Genomic DNA, 20,077 nt, shown 5'->3' on the forward strand with positions numbered 1-20,077 from the left:
GTTTCACCTGCTAAGAAACATATCCCTGTGAAATCTTTGTTTTTACACTGAGCTTTCAGGTTCAGTTGTTAATTATTCTACCATTTTCCTTTCACTTCCTGGTATTTCTGTAACTCATTACTTCTGCTGCTACAGAACTACCAATGAAGCATTCAGACAATAAATATTTACTCACCCTATGCTTTTCCAATGAGAAAGAGGATTGCAGAGATTGTCTTTAGACTTCCTAAAGTGAAGAGGAGTTCTGAGAGTCTGTTGGCAGCAGCATAATTAAAAAACAGCTCAGCAAAAATCCAGCTTTGGTGGGGTAAGTTTAAACAGGAGAAGGGATAACAAACAAGTGACAGCATAGAAGGATTGTCAGCAAAAGGCATCTCAGACTTCAATTGTCCGAGCAGAAAGAAGTGTAATGCTACAGAAGGGAGGAAAGCTGAAAGAGCTACTAAGCAAAAAGCAAAGCTGCTAGGTTTGTTGGGGACCAGAGGCTATTTTAAATGTCTGCCAGTATTTGCATTACATTTGGAGACTTTCTAAAGGTCTTTGAAAACTTTTCAAGTATTTCAATGTAAACCACTTCATTGGCAAATTACCAGCCTGTGTGGCTTAACATGGCTGCAACTACTGCCTGCAGAAGGTCATCCCTTAAAAAAATTAAAAAAAAAATAAAAAAAAAAAAAAAAGGAGATCAAATACTACTGCTACCCTTGCTGCAAAGCAAGAACAGCTGCTGCAGCCACAATGTCCTCTTACTGCTGAGGGAAGAGAATATTCCAGCAGTGGGTGTGCATAAGCACAGCGTGAACACGGCACCAAGCAGAGCTGTGGGCTAGCCAGTCCCTGGGTTCTGAGTCAATGCAGAAGTGCTTCTGCTGAGTGTGGAAATGCAACAGGGTAGGCTAGAATGCCCTCCAGTGTCCCAGGCCTCGTGAGAGCTGGATGTGGTCAGCACTGACAAGTATACGCAGCACTTGCATGTGCAAGTGGCATCCAGCAGAAACAAGCAGGAGCTTGTAGCTCAGTAGATAAAAGACACCCCCACAAATTTCACTACACTTAGAAATCCGTTTCTTCAGACTGTAAGATCCGTAGAAGAGCCCAGGCACTGTCTGCATAGGCAGGGTAACACGCATCCAGTTTTGCTACCAGACCTGACAAGTATCCTAGGAAAGCGGCAAGTATCAGGGTGCCAATATGATGAAAGGACAAAACGTGCATTTGGGGCCGGCTGAGACTGAAGCTCCTCTTCCCTGTCTTCCTTGCAAGGATATAGCTATGAAAGTAACGTTCTAAATACAGCAACACATGCGTTTCAGCAACAATTAATATCAGTTAAGTGCATGAAGAATATATTACAAGGGGACATTTTTACAACTCAACAGGATGCTCTCAAGCATGTAGAGATCCGATCACTCAGTCTGAAAACAGGGTGCAGCAAGGATTAAAATGAATTTAAAACTGGGAAGCAGTATTAATCAAAACCATGGAGAAGCTCCAGAGAACATTAAGACTGAGACGACTGAATCCAGAGCAGCAACAAATCAAAAAGACCCCTGAAAAACAAAACAAAATCATCCAAGATATTTAAGGGAAGATTTTAAAAACCTTCCTAATTAGGCCCAGATTACAAACACTGAAACTGAGCAGAGGGCAACCTTAACTAGGAGTACCTTAAAAAGTACCTAAAAAAAATACCTAAAAAATAATGCCATGTTCATTCATTTTGCTGGGCTTCATGCACATCAGCCCTATTCTCTTTCCTCTGATGGAGACCAGGTACAGAGTAACAAAGGACTCCTGCAGCAGGAAAAGCTCCAAGGAGCATGTGCACCAAACACACTTGGTGCTTCTCCTTTCTCATGTGCCCTTGTTCACTGGCAGCAGCAACTACTTCCCACTTAAATCCTACTGCTGCTTGGGATCTGCTGCTGCTATTGCAATTTACCTAACAAGATCATAAAAGCACATAAATGGGAACCTTTGGGTTTGAATACCTGTGCTCACAACTAGCTTTGGCAGCTCAGTCCACGGCAGAGAGCAATGCGTGTCATACAACTGCAGTTTAATTTGAATAAAGTTCTTAAAATTGCAGAAATTATGAACAAACACTGAAAAGAGTGACCGGAAACAAGGTAAGCAAAGCTGGAGATACCACATCTGCATCTAACAACCCTCTTGGTGTTGAGAATGCTTTGACCTTCCTACATAGCCTCATCTGCCACAGAAGGCAGCAGCTTTCTCAAGTGCATCAAGAATCCTGGGAAGACACACAGCATCTGGAATCCCATTCCCCCGTGTTTTGGGTCATCACGAGATCATTGGGGATAGCTTTTTAAGTAGTGCTGCCAAGGATGTGGACTAAGACACCACTGACACCATCATCCCGAGATGGTGTAACCACAACGACAGGTAAGGTAGCTCCTGGTTCGGTAACAGGAACGGAGAAGAGGAAAGGTTAGAGAGACAGCTTTAGGAGAAAATGCTCGTACCAAATAGAGAGGGAAGCTCCACAGAGAAGGAGAGGGGATAATGCTAGGTTTCGGGGAAGGGCTGTCCTTTTGTTTAGCGCTTGTGCATATTAACACAGCAGAATCCTGCCTATGTTGGCACCACTGCAATTAAAACAATAATAAAAGCAATTATTGTTGATGCAGAAGAGCCTCCAAAAAATGCAGCCAGCCAGCATTACATGCTAAGGGCTTGGTTATCAAAGCTTCCTAGAATATTATCAGAAATTTTCTTCCACATTGGACACACCCAAAAGGGTTGGAGGGCAGCCTGTAGACATGAAAACCAGACAGCAGTACCAAACCCTTCACAACCTGTGAGCAAATTCGGGGCAGGGTCAGAGGCTGTTCTCTAAGTTGTTGGACAGTGTTCAGACAGACACCTAGCTAACAGCCCTCCTTGTTGCCCCCAAGTGTTTCAAGGCCTTGAGATCACATTCCACTACTGTCTGCTGAGAAGATCAGGAGCAAACATGCCAAGTCCTATTCTTATGCAGACAGCTGAAATCTGCTGCACCAGGGGATGGTGGAAAGATTGTGCGAGGCTCTTTGGCAAAGCTGCATTGGTGTATATTGTTTCACTTACTATGCTTTGATTTTAAGGTGCACAAAACCCACTCTCTGCTTTCCAGGAACCTGGTGGTCTTAGCTCCACTCCTCTGCCAATAAACCTCAGGGGATTTAAGGATGTGCTATCGAAATGGGTGAACTATTGTCTGTTTTACTGAGGTTCAGCATGTCAGGCACTACAAGCTGCTCTTCCAGCACTGCCTCCTCACGGGGTGGAACATCCCACCGAAATATCAGGGAAGCATACAAACATTAAAAGGCACAAAGCTTAAGAGCAGGAACCAGAAGCTGAGAGATCAAGAAATCTGAAGAAGCTTCTTGTTTCCAAAGAGAGCTACACATCAGAGTGGAGGGAGGGCAGAGAAAGCAAGCAGAAGTATGCAGTAAGAATGAAGGAGGTAGCTACAGGTTTAGCAGGCATTTGTACCTTTCCAGATATGCTTTGTCAGGATGGAATAGGAGACCAGCCTGTCCAAACAATCCTACAGCATCGGAGGGATAAGAATGAAGACACTCGGTCATTTAAAGCAGAAATAATGCAAAGAACATGGAACTACTTAGCAAGGGTTTTTTTTTGTGAGGACTGGAAACAGATCTGTTTGTCAATAGAGTAATGGAAAACAGGAATCACCCCCAATGCAAAGCAACTAGAACTTTAACTTTGATGTCTCTCTTGTACTTTTACTGCCTTGGTATATGGCAAGGCCAGGTCACAAGCATTAGGCATTTCCAGGCTTTTCAAAAGAAGCCTAATAATCAGAGAGCACAAAACAGAAAAATCCAGCATGCCAAGCTGTTTCCTACTACAGCTGGTCGGGACAAGGTCACCCCATTCCCCCAGGATGCAGTTCCAATGGCACAGAGAAGGAAACATTCACACAATGATTGTGTTTTCCAGGACATAAGGGAGGTACCCAGGTCAGAAGTGACTTTCTAGTGCAATATTGCAACCCATCGCAATGGGTTGCTATTGAAACAACTTTTTCTTAAGAGGGAGGTTATCCACCTTCCTCACCTTGAGTCATCTCCCCACCATCCTCGGGTAGGGCACCAGTAGTTCCACCTAGTCTCAGAGAGACTTCTCCTAATACCTCACTGCCAGGGACAGAGATGATTCTTTCATCAATGTTTGTAAAGTGCTTTGCAGATATAATGCTCTGCCGAAGTGCTAAGTGTTATTACTCCCCACCTTCTGCCAAAAATTAAAGGCAGAAGAGAAGATTGAATCCTTTTCCCCACTGTACGTGCATGTCAGCAGTCTGCACTGGGAGCTGAGCTAGCCTGCTAGCCTCAGTCTCCCCATGCTTTAGCTCCCTTTCTCAAAACTACCCAGTTCATTGTACGTATTCCTGGACACCACCTTTTTAATGCTTCTAGGCTATCTGCAGCAGTTCAGCCTTACCCTGTTGTCTGCAATAGTGGATGACCTGATGGCACTTACACAGCTGCTCTGTGTGAGCTCTTGAACTGTACAACCTCTCAGCAAGGGAAACACTGCTCTGTTCTGAAGGACCTACAAAACAAAAAGTAATTCTTGCTGCTCAGAATGAAATGTTTTTTTCTTTTACAAATTACATTGAATTCAGAGGGACTTCTTCCCTCCAATTCAAGACTGTATAGAAGAGGTCCCCTTTGGAACCCAAAGCACAGGGACGATATTTTACTGCCCATTTAACAAAGTCCCTGCAGTTCTAGAGGCCCTGTAATTTCTAAGGAGCAGGGGATACAGTATCCCACATTAAATGGAGTGGGAGATCAGCACTTGGACAAAGTCCAGTTCGTTTCTGTGCACCTGAAGTCATTTACATCAATGCACACTGGCTCTAAAGGGCTCCTGTTCTGATGTGATGGTATTTGATACCATTTGTGCCTGGTTTGTGCGGCACCCAGGCCAGCAAAGCCCTGATCCACCACTGGGGCTTCCAGAGGCCACTCAGCAAACGCAGCCAGAGGCTGAGGGATACCAGGAGCCCAGGGAGTTGTCATGAACCAAGCTCCTGGGAAGCACAGCATCCTCCCACAATGGAAACACCACAGCTGAATAGGGGGAAGTAACACCCCTAGCATTATAGGGATGTTAAGAGAGGATTTTCTCTTCCACTGAGGGAGGACAGAGCTCCAGTGAGACTGACTGGTAACTCCGCTGAGCTTTGATATGAAGGTGTTTTGTCAGTTAAAGGATTTCACCAGGTCACAGTATGTTTAACTTTCTAGATAGGTAGTTTCTTTCACGCTTCCACCATCAGAAATTCACTGCTTAGATAGCTCTAGCAGGCTCCTCTGTGCACCGAGGCTCTGCACAGCAGTGCTCAGGCAGTTTTGCTAATGACTTGGTCCAGCTTTGTAACACGTTGTGCAACAGGGAGGTGGACAAGGGACGCACAGTTTCCCCCAGACTCTGATCCTAGGGGTTCTCCCAACACCCTACTCCACTTCAAAAGCAGGGGACTCGCAGTCATACTTGTGCACCCTCTCTCCCCCTCAGTCGCCAGAGGGAATGGCACAGGAAGGACAGAATGAACATGCTTCTTGCCTAGAGAAAGCCTCCCTGTTTGCTTAATAAATACCTTCCATAAAGCTTAGCAGCTCTGTAAACATACAAGAAATTTCAATACTTAGTAAAAGTTCATCTTTTCCCTGAACTCCCAATGAGAGAGGCTGGCACTGATCTGTGATTACTGCATACGGGTGGTGTGAAGACCCAGCGGGGTCCAGGAGAGGCTCCCAGGCTCCGCGGGGAGCTAGCAAATAATGCTGGGTGCTGACAAGCCTTTTTAAATATTTTTAAGTTGATCCATCCATGAAGCTCCGAGATGAGAATCCTGTCAGTCCTATAGGAACGTCGCCAGCTCAGAGCAGTCCAGGGAACTGAGAAGTGATGATGATGGCATCCAGGAGGACTCTTTCCAGCAAAGGAGGGACATGGCAGAGGGCTTTTGGCTCTTCAGAACAATTTCCTTTCCTCTCAGGAGCAGCCTGGTGGTCATTGAACACAGAAGTACTCAGGGGAGAGAAAACAGTGCCAGAACGATTCTTGCTGTGCCTGGCCAGGGAAAGGGAGGCTGCATTTGGGGAGAATACAGCCCCAATGGCTTTAAAACAAGAGTGTGTCCTAGGAAAGCAATCCCCGTGAAAGTGTGACGAATTGGATCTTGGGCCAGATCCGACATGGTAGTGCAACAGGGCCCAAAGTCTCAATCCGCTCATTTCCAAAACTACTGAAACGGTACCAAGGGGGTGATCTGGCCTGGCCCCCTTGCTTCTGTCTATCTAATCCTCAAGCTTCAGAGAAGCTTTACCCCAGAGGACTCCCTGAAGCAGAGCATCTCGCTCCCAAACTCAGCAGGTGCCCTTGGGCAAGGAATCTGCCTCTTCTATGAAACGAGACAGGCTGAGGTAGGGAACTTGCATCTACCTTTACTGACTCAGACCCTCTCAGTGTAGCAGGCCTCGTGAGGCAATGCTCCTTATCCCAGCTATACGCATGGGACTCGAGCACAATCCATCCTCCAGATAGTGTGCCACCACCGTGTCACCCCAGAAGGAATGTTTCCAGCTGTCTCCACCGATCTGAACTGCCTGATGACCACCTCCTCCAAGTATTATCCCAGCACGCAGCCTACGGGATCAGCTCTCAGAGCCGCACCCCTTTGCCCTGCACTAAAGGGCAGAAATCATGAGGTCCTCCTGCTTGGCAGGGCTGGTTACATGCCCAGTGGGGGTGGAAGTCCGGATTTTGTCAGTGGCCAGGCACTCCTGGCTGCTCACGCCTGTGGGAGTGATGTCCATGAGTTCTCCAGATGAACTAAGGGGGAAAGAGGGTGAGACAGAGATGCCCGACGAAGGATCTGTTGAGCCTGCAAACAACCTTGGGGGCTTTGGGACTAGGTTGGGTTCATATTGCGCCCTCAACAGGATCTCCTGATCACTGACAGACTTGGGCATCTCTGCAAAGTCACTGGAGCTGTCAGACACCATCATGCAGTAGATGTCCTGGAAGGAGCTGCTTTTGCTATCCAAATTGAAGAGGCTGTCTATGAACTCAGCAAACTCCAGCACTTGGGGACTGGGAACATCAGTGAGCCGTCCATTCTGGAGGGACAGCTCCTCACGAGGGGCTAAGGAAACACGGTCCCCCTCACTGCTGGCCCCCTCCTCACTGCAGCGTCGCTGGGGGGTAGTGCCACCACTGTTGAGTGCATTCTCAGGGGGCTGAGTCTCCTGGGAGTGCTTGGAGAGGCTATCAGCAGCCAGCAGCTCTGTCCGCGAGCTGAGGGAGGGGTTCTCCTCAGGGATAGCAGGGTCTATATAAAAGCAATGCGTCTCGTCCTTCTCCATGACAGCATGGAGGCTGGGAGAGCCCCGGATGCTACGAAAACCAGAGGAACGCCTTGAATCAAAGCTGTAGATGGATTCATTGTCAGAGAGGCTCTCCATGGTTGCAAGAGGAGCACGTCGGTCCTGTAGCTCCACAGACAGACGTTCCTTTGTATCCAGGAGCAGCAGCTCCACGGGGTCTTTCTGCACAGGAGAAAGTGGCTTTGTCTCATAAAACCCCTCCAAGCTAATTTCAGAATGGGACTTGCTCCTGCAATGAGAAACAGAGACAACGTGAGACTGAATTACTCAGAACCAAAAGCTGCCAGAACAGCCAGAGGAACCAAGCCTGGGGCACAGACTGCAGGGCACAATTCTTACAGAGGGAGAAGCAAGCAGGAATGCTTATGGCAATAAATTGCAAGAATACACACAAAACTGTTTTCACTTTACAAAATCATTAAAGGTATGAATGCCTCTTAAGATGGCCTCCTGTTTCTATCATGATTCCTATTTGCTCTCCAACCACAAACCGTCTTAGAATCATAGGATGGTTTGGGTTGGAAAGGACCTTAAAGATCATCTAGTTCCAGCCCCACCACCATGGGCAGGGTCACCTTCCACCAGACCAGGTTACTTCATTCTCAGTTTCTCACTTCCCTGTTTCGTCTGCATGGCGCAACTCCTTCCCCTGCAAGCTTCGTCTTTGTGGTTCCATGGAAAATCCCACTTGCCTTGATAAGAAAAGGAAGTTTCTGTACCTTCAACTTCTAGGTTCCCCTGACCTTTCTGCACTAGCAGATTTTTAAGCAACACAAAGGATCCTTTTTCACCTAGCACAACACAAGACATACTGAAGCAAAATGAAAGTCCCATACAGGCAGCCCTTGGATCTATTCTTCCCACTAACATCAATCACAGTGGACCCACAGGAGAGCCAACGATCCTACAAAGAACTCAAAGATGTAGTCTTACTTTGTACTGCTGTTCCTTCTGTCCACTGTTATGGCTCCAGTTCCAATCTGCACTGAGGGTCCACTAGGCAAGGGCTGACTCTGGAAGATCAACTCTGGGGTGAGATCCACTTCTGTAGGACTCACCATCACTTTGGCAGCGGAAAGTAAAGCTGTTTTCCCCTTATTGTAATTCTCCAAGACCTATAACAAGGCAAGCAAAGGAACAATAGTGCTTCACTGGAGATAACTTCGCTGTTCTTAGCTCAAAACTTCCAAACTGCTGGATCTGCCATTGGTTCTTACTGAGGTGTTCCACAAGCACAGAGCAAAGTCTTGACATAAATGATTATATCAGTGAATTTTGACGTACTCTATCCTGTCAGGATGCCTTGCTGGGAATCCAGTGCTGGGGAGATGCCCAGAGATGCTGGCAGAAGCAGCTTTCACACCAATACAGTAGAGAAGATTTGGCTAACTCTCTATGGCAGAGCTGCATGGCTACGAACTGTAGTTTAGGAGCAGAGACTCATTCCACAACCATTACACATAAGCATAAGCTCAGCCACCCTGCAGACTAACAGAGCAGCTGCAACAGTAGCGTGGAGGACTTCTGAAATACCCCATGCAGCTGCATGCACAGACATCCAGTGCTGTCACAGCTCACTAAATTTCACTTGAACTGCATGCTGTAACAGGCAGCTTTGAGAGAGTGAACCGAACACCACCCAACCTCATATTATTATGGCATTAAAATTGGAAACAGGACCTAGTTTGGGACTCTGGGCATTGGGACTGAAATCTACATTCAATTTCCAGACCTCATCACGTTTGACTCAAAGAGCCTACACATATTTGACCCAGAGTTCAGTCTTCTTTTCTCTTCCCCCACAAAGGGAAAGGTATTGTGTATTTAAACAGCCTGCTCTCCTGGGTGAGGACTACCTGAAGGCCTGTGATAAGGCACTGGTGTTATTAGGGCATTTTAAGTGCTCTTGCATTATGAATGAATAAGCCCAAACCCCACCAAAGGGATTCCTGGCTCTCCAGCACACACACACAACTTTGGCTCTGTGGACATTTCGTGTCTACAGCTCACCTCAACAGCATCATCATGCCAAGCCTTTCCTGCCCAAACCCAGGCCTTCCACACATTCAAGCCAAAGTCCATGCTATTGAACTGAGTGACCCCTCCCCACCCCCTGATCCCAATTTTCAGCATTACCTTGTTGAGCCCTTCCATGACCACGTATGGGAGGTGTTCGTGCAACATCGCTGGTGAGATGATGACTTCATTAAACGCCTTATTGTCACCCCAGATAGCAAAGTAAGTGGGATCCTCTTGCTCGCAGCAACTAAAAGAGGAGTTGGGATCCAGAGGAGAAAATGGGGAGCAGGGGATGAAAGAGCAGGCCAATGTTTTGGCATGCAAAAGCATGAAACAGAAGGTTACAGAGACAGAAAAAACAACAGGAGGAAAAATAGAGGGAGGAAATATTAAATACACATGCTACAGCCGTTGCTCTAAAGCACTGCACTAACAAACAGCAACACAAGTGTCTTTCTATCCTCACAGCACGGACACAATCACCATCACCGTAAGGCAGTGAAAAGTCACCTCCTTCATGGATGGATTGCCCTCTTGGGAAGTCTTTTCCAACAGAAGTTTTTCAACCCCCCATCCATAGGCTGACTTCACAGCTCTGCATATACTCACCAGCACTGCTCTGCAGGATGATTGTGCACCACGTGGATGATGCGGCCAGGCGGGTAGAGCGGTGTGCTTGCAGACAGAGCAATAGTCAGATCACTGGGATGGGTCCAGAGGCGATTACTTGTTACTGAGTTTTCTTCTGTCTCTTCAGGGAGCTCTGACTTGGGTATGCACTTGGTAGCACCCACAATGATTCGCCACTGTCCAGCACAAAGGAAAGGAAGGAGAATATGGAGAAGAGAAAATGATCAGAGAAAGAGCCATCTCACGGGACACTGTAGGTAGTTTTATTTAAACTGAATACCTAATATCAGAAAAGAGAAAAACAGAGCTCATGCACCTGTTGCTTGAATAGTAAACCTAGAGAGAGATAACACCCTTGCTCAGAAAAATTACTTCTCTCTCCCTTCCTTTCACAATTTTAACCTTAAAAGTGGCAAAATCTTGTCCATCTTCTTTTTGCTGGATGCTTTTGTAGAGTTAGGGATCTAGAGCAAACATATTTGTCCACCAATGGATAGCTTATCTTCCAGGATAAACAAGGTAGACAGAAACTGAATATTTAATGTACCAAAAGAAGCAAGACTACAACTTATGCAGACAAAAATTCCCTTTATGTCTTTATGTATAAAAAGAAATCCTAAAATCTGAAAAAATGCCAAAACCCACAGAATTCTATCAAGAAAAGCATTAGCTCAGTTGTTTTTTTTTTTACCCTCAATTGATCATTTATATAATATTTTACCCCTAAGAATCTTCAAGTCTTATGCTTTTCCCATCTCAATGTAATAGTAAAGAAGACAAGGGAAGAACAAATTTACACATTTCTTATCTCCAAAACATTAACAGGCCACTTGTCCTAGAAGGGCACCATCCAGAGAGCACACAGCAATGCCTAGAAGCAGACAACTGTTGCACTTCAAAGCCTGTTACCATTTGTTGTTGGCCCCGAAATGCTAGGCTTGGAAAAGAGTCTTCAAAACAGGCCAAGATTAGAAAGCTTCCTGCTCTGCTGTTTTAGACATGTAACAGTGAAGTTACAGCACATGAGCCAGAATTATCACAGAGTTACAACTCAGCCTGCAGAGCGTAGCCCCTAACCCAGACCTCTCTAGGCGTCTTCTTGCTGTTGCCATCACTCCTCTGGTTACGGAAACAACACACATGGTGGACCTGAGGAGACCTACAGTGCAGAAGTCTGCAGCATTGTTATATGACACGGAGCTATCATCATCACTGCTCAGACGCTTGCCTTCATAAGTCTTTTAATCTTCATTCTTACCTTTGGTTTGTTACTCCTCTGAAGAACATCCAGAAGCTGACGGCGAAATCCCTCCAGCTGAGAGAGACCAATTCTGGAAAAGAGGAAGATGTGGTTACAACAGCTGGGCAAGGAACAGCAGGCAGGTAACAGGATAGTAGAGACATACAGCACAGAAGAATGAGAAGTTATGCTACAAAAGAAACAACAATGCCATAACGTAGATCACTCCAGAGGTGAGTTGAGGCATCACCTGGGACCAGTGAGCAGGGTAAAAGGCCACAGAAACCACTGTGACCACAAACCAGTATGAAATGCGATAGCAGACTCAGAGTGGTGAACGCACATGAAAGGTCAATGATGAGATGAGGGAAATGAAGCCATCAGGGAAACAAGTGAGCAAGAAACAAATGAAAGATAGCACAGAGCTATACAACACCATTAAGCAGACTTCAGGATAGACAGGGTTTTGTTATACAAGTTAACAAGAGGTATACTGAATATTGTAGTAGTTTTCCTCCACTGAACTCTACATGCCTAATATTGTACATAGAGAATTTACCTGAAGTCACACAACAGGGCTGAGGTAAAAATAAAACTCTGGTTGATTGGCTCCTAGTTCAATGCCCTGTTTACCCCCCTAGTTCAGGGGAATATGTCACAGCAACAAGAGGTGAGAAATGCCAAGACAAGAAATGAAGGAGATGACAAGAAATCAGCACATGTAGTTCAGGGCAGAGTAAAGAGGTCTGAGATAACACAGACAACCAGAAGGATGGCATTGACACATCAGACACCACCATGAGTATTATTACAGAGGCTGGCTATTCACCTTTTTCTGTCATACAGGCAACTGATGCAGAGATGGGGAGGGATATGCCTATAACAAGGTGTGTGAAACACCAATATAGGCGTGCAGTAAAAGATGCAGCAGTACAGGTAAACTAGGAAGACAAGTGAGAAGCATATAAGGATAGGTAAATGAGGACACAAGACAGGTATGATCTGGGTGTTTCTGAAAGGAAACAGGTGACTTTGGTAGAGAACAGCAGATATTTAATCAAGAAATTTGGACACTTCTCAACTTGCCTGGGCACTAGATCTTTGCCAAGCACGACTGCAGTCACAAACTCTTTTGAATACTCCATGGCATCCTCACTGGAAGAGAAACAGGACCAAGAAGAAGCAAACAGGGTTTCACTAGCAGCAAACTGCACTTCATTCCCAATTTGCCACTGGTACCTGAGAAGTTACTAGACTACAGTGAACCTGGGTCATAAAACACACAACACAAGCCGCTCGACGCCCTCAGGACTTGCACGCTTTAAAAAGACGAGCCTGATATTCACATCCCATGCCCCAAGCAACACTGCTCTGTAAGGGTATAGCTCAGATAGCACACCTCCTCCTTTCTTACCTGTGAACAGCTCTGCATATACTTAGAAACAGAAGTTTCTCTAACTCAACACCTCATAGCAGTTTTCCTGTGCTTTGGGAATGGCCAGGTGACCAGAGAGGAAGAAGACATTCCATGCTCTTGAGACTACTCTAAAAAGACACCATAGTAGAACTAAGATGGCCACTTCCTGCAGCAACCTGAGCACCAAGACAAAAGGAAATCAAGGCTTCCACTCCATGAGCTCATTCTGCAGTCAGCTACCTTCTAAAGACTTTTCTTCTGAATCAGTCACCACGGGTAGAGGCCACCAGCACCACTGACCTAGAGATGATCCTGGGCACGATGCAGAGTGCAACAGAAGTGTGGCAGTCAGAGGCACCTCCTTGAACTCAGACAGTTGAGGTGGCACAGTACTGTTTGGCCTGTGCTATCAAGGGAACTCAGGAGGGAAAGCTCTAAGCAGAAAGCTAAAAAAAAAACTCTCAGAAAACATTCTGCAGAGCAATTCCTCTCTAGCTGCAGATGACTAGACATTATTGTCACAACAAGGCATGCTAACGTCCAGAATCATTAGCAGGATGGTTAAAATCCATTGGCTGCTGCTGGAACATGATGCAATAGCTACAAAAGAAGGCTGTAATCCATAGGTCCTTCTAAGTGCACTCACTGTACCCATCATGACTGGAAAGACCTTATTTCACAAGTGGGATGTTATTTGGCTGCCATATAAATAACACGATCAGCAGGTCTGCTCCAGTTCACAGCAGGAGAAACTCACAATACCTTTCTTCAGGCATCTGAGGCAGCTACCCTAGATTCCCCCTACAACCAAAGGAGAGAAACAGGCAACAAAGCAGCACAACCTCTCTGACCTATTTTAGACACCCACTTTAGAATGACAGAAATCACACCCTGGAAGTGCTAATTTCTTTGTCAGTTGCAAAAGGAGCCCAAACTGATCTGATGTTTGACCAAATGTAAACGCCTCCATCTCCCATTCTGCACACCTATTCACAGAGGATGGGGAGAGGACACATTGTCACTGTACAAACAATAAGCAAGGAAAACGCACTGTCTACTCAACTTGTGTTTCCTACTAGTCAGGGTTAAATAAGAGCTATAGAAGTAAACAAAGCTGAATATTTGGGAGTGGTCACCTGTGATCATATCCTAAACTCTAAACTACAGCAGAGAACAAGGGCTGCCAACAACTCTCAGGTCCTATAAATTGACACTACATTTTTTTACGTGCTTCTCAGGGCAGAGACTTTCTTTTATTGCTCATCAGAACATCACAACCAGGATCTTTCCAGCTACGGCTACACCCCCCCCACACCCTGTCACCAGACCTCCTGACCCAACACCTACCTCAGCAGCCCACCTGGGGGAGAATAGGCAAAGCACTTCAGTGACGGGTACTGCGGACGCAAAAGGAAGGACAGGATGGCAGCTGTGCCAGCCCCTAGGGAATGGCCAACCACAATCAGGCCATAGTGTTTTGTTCCTCTCCCCTGAAAATGAAAAACAAAAGAAGAAATTGAAGTCAGACCAAAAAGAAACTTGACAAACCTCCAAATCTGTTCCTTTCCCCAGCTTCTGAGTCTTTGCTATATGTGAGCACTCCACATTCCAGCTAAACAATTCCTCCTTCAATGGGAACTAGTTATGTTATATTTTGAAACAGGAACACAGCTTTGATTTACAGTGGCTCTACTATGTCACACAGGAGCTGGGCACAGGGCACATTCCTGTCTTCCAGTAGCGCTTGTTCTGAGGGAACATGGGAATTCATTCTCCTACACTTCCATGAGTCAGCATTTGATCTACTGGGTCTTCCCTGAAAAAAAAAAAAAAAGGGAATGTACACTCAAGTTGTTTGAGTTACTTGGAATCTGATGAGCTTTTTGTTCCTCCTCAGATCTGATAACCATCTGAAAATATTTGAGCCTAGACTCACAGATTAGAGGTCTCCTTGGTTCTAGGAATTATGACTTGCTCTCATTAATTTCACTACTTGTGAATGCTGAAAAACAGAAATCCTAACCTGCAGTTGGAACAGCAGTCTTTTGAAGTTCAGATGTCCCCAACAGCTGGCAATTGTACAAGTAATTCAAAGACAAAACTATTCTCTAAAAATTTCTGCTGTTCTTGTTATTCAGAGGCGAGAGCACTAGGCATGGCTTAGACTCTAGCAGTTCATTAAGACAATGTTTGAGAAACTTTGATCTTGTTTTAATGCCAGATGTCAGAGCTCTGGCCATGCCTTGTAGGCTTTACACAAGGACAGAGAACCCAAATCCTACTCTCCACAGTATCTGGTCACCACAGCTGTGATTATAGATTTCTGCATAAGGTGAAAAAAAGAACACAGACAAAGCCACAGGAAAGAAAGCTCCTTGTATCATTTTACTTCAAGACCACTTCTAAGTCAACATCATGCCTTCTACAGTCAGTGAGGTTGAGGTGAATACTGGGAGAGAATGGAGCCTTTATGCATTTCACTTGTTACTGTATTTTCCTGAACATCTGTTGCTGGCAACTGTCAGAAACAATTTACTGGGGTAGACAAACATTTGGGACCTGGGACAGATGGCATTTATGTTCCACCCATACCACTTCTTCATATATTCTTCAAAGTTAACTTCAGACTACTTCATTTCCTAACCCAAGCCAGTAGTTCCATCTCATTAATGAAGTTCTCTCTCTACCTTTGTGGGTCAGGTCCAGCTAATTACGCTCTATTACATCCATTAGAAATTGGACCCACCATGCATAAAGCCAGCTTCAAACAGAACCAGACGTGTTCCTTGTTATCACACACAGAAGGCAACCAAAATATAGAGCTTCTAATGCCACCATATCCTTACCAGTCAGATAGCAACCGAGCTCTATAGGAGAGCAGGAAAAAATCCTCACAAGCAACAGCTCACTTAAAATCAGTGAGTTTTCTGGGTATAGAGGAATAAAGCATGATAAAAGAAGTCAGATGTCTATGTATCTCTTCTTTCACCTACCAAACATCACAAGACAGACGCTTCTGCACTGACTTCGTGAAACACCAGTTCCAGGGAAGCATCAAGCCTTTTAACCCTCTTCTCCTTTTCTTTCTCCCTTGAGCTGTGGCTAATTTCCCATGGGCCTGCTCAGGCCAAGACATTATTTGGGCACAAGAAAAGGACAGCTGTCTGGCAGCAGGGAATCAGGCAGTTCAGAAGATCCCTCCCCAGCAGGGAGGGTGACTGTGCCTTTAGTGACACAGAAGCTAAGTAAGCTTGTTCGTAATGTCTCTCTCGGGTTTTCCTATAGCTTTCTATCACAAGAAATGTGCACACATAGACAGTCAGCATGGCATCCCACTGCTGTCTCCAAAGAGAATCTCCATAGAGATGGGATTTTAGTTCCTGTTGATTTGTTTTTAATCTTCCCTGTTACTGCATTGCCAATGAATGGGGCTTCCTGCCTTAGCTTTGCCCGAGGAATAAAAAAAAAAATCTGGAGCTCTGCAGTACTGTTGGGTAGAAGGCTTCAAAATAAAAATAAGCTTTGTGGGAATAAGTAACTCATGGCCCATCTGGAAATCCAGAGGGACAGGAATTGGAAGGAAGATTTTAGAAGTTAGTACAACAGATTCAGGGACCTGGAGGTTGAAAATCAGCATTTTAGGGAAATCTCAACTTCTTTACAGCCTGCAGTGATTAAAAAAAAAAAAACTAATGCTCACCAAGTCTCGTCCAAAAGCTTGAGAAAGCACCATTTCTTGCTCCAATTTCTTCTTGATGTACTCGGCAGATAGCACCATTCCCTGAGGGCAAACACAAAGACAGAACAGGACATTAACGGCTGCAGATCAGCACACTGATGTGAACACCTAGGTGGCACCAAACTGCCCTGAACATTGTACAATCTCTAGAGTGCCACACAGCACGTGCCAAGGCTGAGGAAGAATACTGACTCCACTCCACGTTTAGGAAGACTCCGTTAGACACGTCTTGACTCACTGATTACCAGAGCCACAGATTGTTTAGGAGTAATGACAGTTCTTAAGTTATGACAACCCTCATAGATCCTATTCCTAGGCTTGTGGTGTAAAGTCTGGAAAAAAACACACACCATACCCTAACTTAAACACAAGGCTGTGTATCTGGTAGTTCAGCTCACACCGAGACCTGCAGTAGAGCTGGAGAACCAAACTTTGATTTTCTGCATGTCAGTATCTTAACAACAGAACTGTAATCTTCCATGGAAATCTGCAAATCAGAGCATGAGCTAGCCTAACAAGTTCACAGGGCAACAGCACAAACACCAAGACATAACTGGAGGGAAAAAGTGGCAGCTCTATGTGTGGAGGAAAGAGTTACTGATGACTGCAGGCAGCAGCAGCTATTAAGTGGATTCAGCTGTCAAAGGACATTAACTGCAAATTTTTAAAGCTTTTTATTTCCTAGAAGCTAAGAACTGCTGGAGGATGGGAAAAAACTGATAGTCTGGTTCTAAACATCTACCCTTTCTCCCAGCTGACGGCTGCATTTAAAGAGTTTGTCTCCCTCTGCATAACAGAGATGCAGCTAAACACTGATATAAACAAATGGCTAGAATTTGGTCTGTTGCATAAATTCTTGGTTATGCCTTTATTGCAGTTTATATTCAGTGGTGAGCAAGCCTGAACTGCAAAGGCTAAAAACAGTGATGTAGTCCAAGGTGAACGCAGGTAAACAGAAATTGGCTACTTCTAATTCATTGATTACATATCTCAAGTAATTCACACTGCCTAGGCTGGCCAAAAACCAAGGAGGATCATCTCCTCTGCTATTTTCCATTACACTCCTACCTGAAAACTGTACAAAACAGTACGAAATGAATATTATTGAGCACCGTTTAATCTCAAAGACACAAAAGAATTCACAGACCCCTCAAAAAGCAAAGAAATGTGGAATTGTCAAAGTCCTCGATATCAAACATACCATCAAACCCATCTGCCTATTGAAGAAAAAGAAGACAGGTGATTTTGCTGAGCCCAGAAATGGGACATCTGTAATGCTACTGTCATTATCAAAAAAAGCAGATGCCATGATATTTCATGCCTGTGTTCAGATCTCTCAGCAGCTAGCCAGCTTCAGCTGCATTCAGAAGAGTCTCCATTTCCAACTCTAATGAGAAGTGAATAGCAGGCTACTTATATAAATTTCTAACATGAATTTAGGATCCTATTTTTGAAAAGCATGACCTAAATCCGCGGTGATATCACTATATCACTAATGAGTGGTTAGTCAGCCTTATATCTTTTTTTTTGCCCTTTTTTTTTTTATATATATAATTACAGCATATTTTAACATAGACAGTGATTTTAACATTATGGAATGAGACTTACCAAAGTTGCATTTAAGCTTTCTGTTAAACACGACCTTGTTTCACAAGTTTCAATGGAATAAAACTACCTGGGTTTAATTTTAAATGTGTAAATAACCAAACAGCCTGGAGATCTAGGAAAAGTAGGAAACATTCTGTATTCTTCACCAATTGACACCACAAAACTTCTATGCAATATTTGAATTGTGTATGTGAAAACCCACAAAAGAGGGCATTTATGTGGTAGAAAAGAGCTTGAAAGTTATTGCTATTACTGATTGTTCTATCAAACCAGTGAGGGCTGCTATCACGGCTGAGCTTTCAGGGTTTCATTCTTAGCAGCTACTCACTGTCATCCTAGCTGGCTCAACAGCATGAGACAAACCTCTGTAACGTCATCACTTCAGCAGCTTTGATCTATACAGGTTCAACAGAACTAACCATGAATTCATGCCCTTCACTTGTGATTATTTTTAAATGATCTTTGTTATAAAATTCAATGGATTTTATCTCAAATGGCAAAGTTAGATCTTTTTGTTGTTAATTTCCTCTTTAAGTTGCAATAATCCCCTACTTATATTCTTTTTTGGCACAGCAGCCCATAAACCTTAGTTACAGCTATGTTCTTTCTGACCCAAAATAGCTCAGAGACCTAACAAATGTTAACTGTGGCATTCACAGCAACCCAAACAATCAAACACTTTCAGCTGTGGTACCAGTGGAGTGATAAGAAGGCTCATGTAAACATCAAGAGTTTTAATTTGTAAGATGTCTGATCGACACTGCGTGAAGCAGCTTGACAGGCTGGCTCCCAGCCTGCTGGGTGTGCAGGACAGAATCAGCAAGAAAAATAACAGAAGCCAAACAACTTACAGGAAGCTCCCAAATGGTCCAATACTTTTCTTCAAATTAAATGCGTTAGCAAGATACGTCACATACTTTTATATTAAAGTTGACTTCTGGACATTAAAAATGCATCAAGACAGGCATTTTTAAATTCTATTATCTCCATTAGTTTCCCTCAGGAATCAACAGTACATTATTTTCTGAAGATTAATATTGATAATAATTTGAGATAAAGCTGTATTTCTGTATGAGTAACAATAGAAAAAGAAATAATACAAACGCCAAATAAAAAATCAATATACAACACAGGAAATGATCTGATGTTTCATGTAAGTTATGGGCAGATGAATATTGTTGTACAAAAGAGATCAAAAGGAAAAACTAGCTTCTGCAGGTATTACTGGTTTTTCTGCACATTTAAAACAGAACAAATTTCCCTTACTTTCCTTTGGTTTCCTTTTTTTTTTTTTTTTTTTTTTTTTGAAACTTATGAACTGCTTATCACAATGATTATGTGAAGCCCTTTTGAACTAAATGAATGAGTAAAAAACCAAGTAACATTCTCTTCAGCAGCAGGCATAACACTTCAGAAATGTTAAATGAGTAGTAAAGGCTCGGATATCTAAATAACAATTATGTGACAAAATGCTTCCTCAGGTATCTCTGTTTCTATACGATGTCCTGTGTAATCACTATATTGATTCATTTTCTCATTTGGGGGAAAAAAAAAAAAAAAAAAAAAAAAAAAAAAAGAAGCACTCATTGTCCAAAGAGGAGCTACAAAATATTGCTTTCAAGAACACACTTTCTGGGAGCATGTCAGAAATTCCTTCAAGACCACAGAGTCCCAACAGCACTTCCTTGGGTATCTGGCTTCTTTATCAGACCTGTATCTAAGCATCTGAGCACGCAGTTATCAGCTACTAATGCTCCACTTCCTAAAGCAAAGCATCAAAGCACAGAAGAGGTGATCTGGAAGGACACTGGCCATGAAGCAGGAGCTCACAGCTCACGGCTGCCAAAGAGCTGAGCTCAGTGTCCTGCCCTGAAGAGACCCTGACCAGATATCAGCGGCATCTTGTCTCCCTGAACAGCAGCATTTCCTAGCAGCCACTACATTCCTTCCAACACACACAACCTCCAGTTTGTATTTTTTCTTCCCAGTCT

At 44.2% G+C, this 20,077-nt stretch overlaps 1 protein-coding gene across 6 annotated transcripts in view; it reads right to left on the reverse strand.

Moving 5' to 3' along the window:
* Positions 1 to 695: 695 nt before the first annotated feature.
* Positions 696 to 20,077, reverse strand: part of DAGLA (diacylglycerol lipase alpha) — a 64,302-nt gene continuing 44,920 nt past the window's right edge. For 5 of the 6 annotated variants that reach the window (XM_032189092.1, XM_032189093.1, XM_032189095.1 and 2 more), the window contains exons 13-20: positions 16,440 to 16,520; positions 14,087 to 14,229; positions 12,409 to 12,477; positions 11,341 to 11,413; positions 10,062 to 10,258; positions 9,570 to 9,699; positions 8,367 to 8,548; positions 696 to 7,662 (exon numbers count right to left, since the gene is read on the reverse strand). In XM_032189092.1, the coding sequence (XP_032044983.1) occupies positions 6,735 to 7,662; positions 8,367 to 8,548; positions 9,570 to 9,699; positions 10,062 to 10,258; positions 11,341 to 11,413; positions 12,409 to 12,477; positions 14,087 to 14,229; positions 16,440 to 16,520 (1,803 nt within the window). In that variant the 3' untranslated portion in view covers positions 696 to 6,734. The remainder of the gene's footprint in view (positions 7,663 to 8,366; positions 8,549 to 9,569; positions 9,700 to 10,061; positions 10,259 to 11,340; positions 11,414 to 12,408; positions 12,478 to 14,086; positions 14,230 to 16,439; positions 16,521 to 20,077) is intronic. The other variant, XM_032189097.1, reaches the window with a different exon arrangement.

The sequence above is a fragment of the Aythya fuligula genome, chromosome 5 (genome assembly GCF_009819795.1).
Source record: "Aythya fuligula isolate bAytFul2 chromosome 5, bAytFul2.pri, whole genome shotgun sequence".
Taxonomy (NCBI): domain Eukaryota; kingdom Metazoa; phylum Chordata; class Aves; order Anseriformes; family Anatidae; genus Aythya; species Aythya fuligula.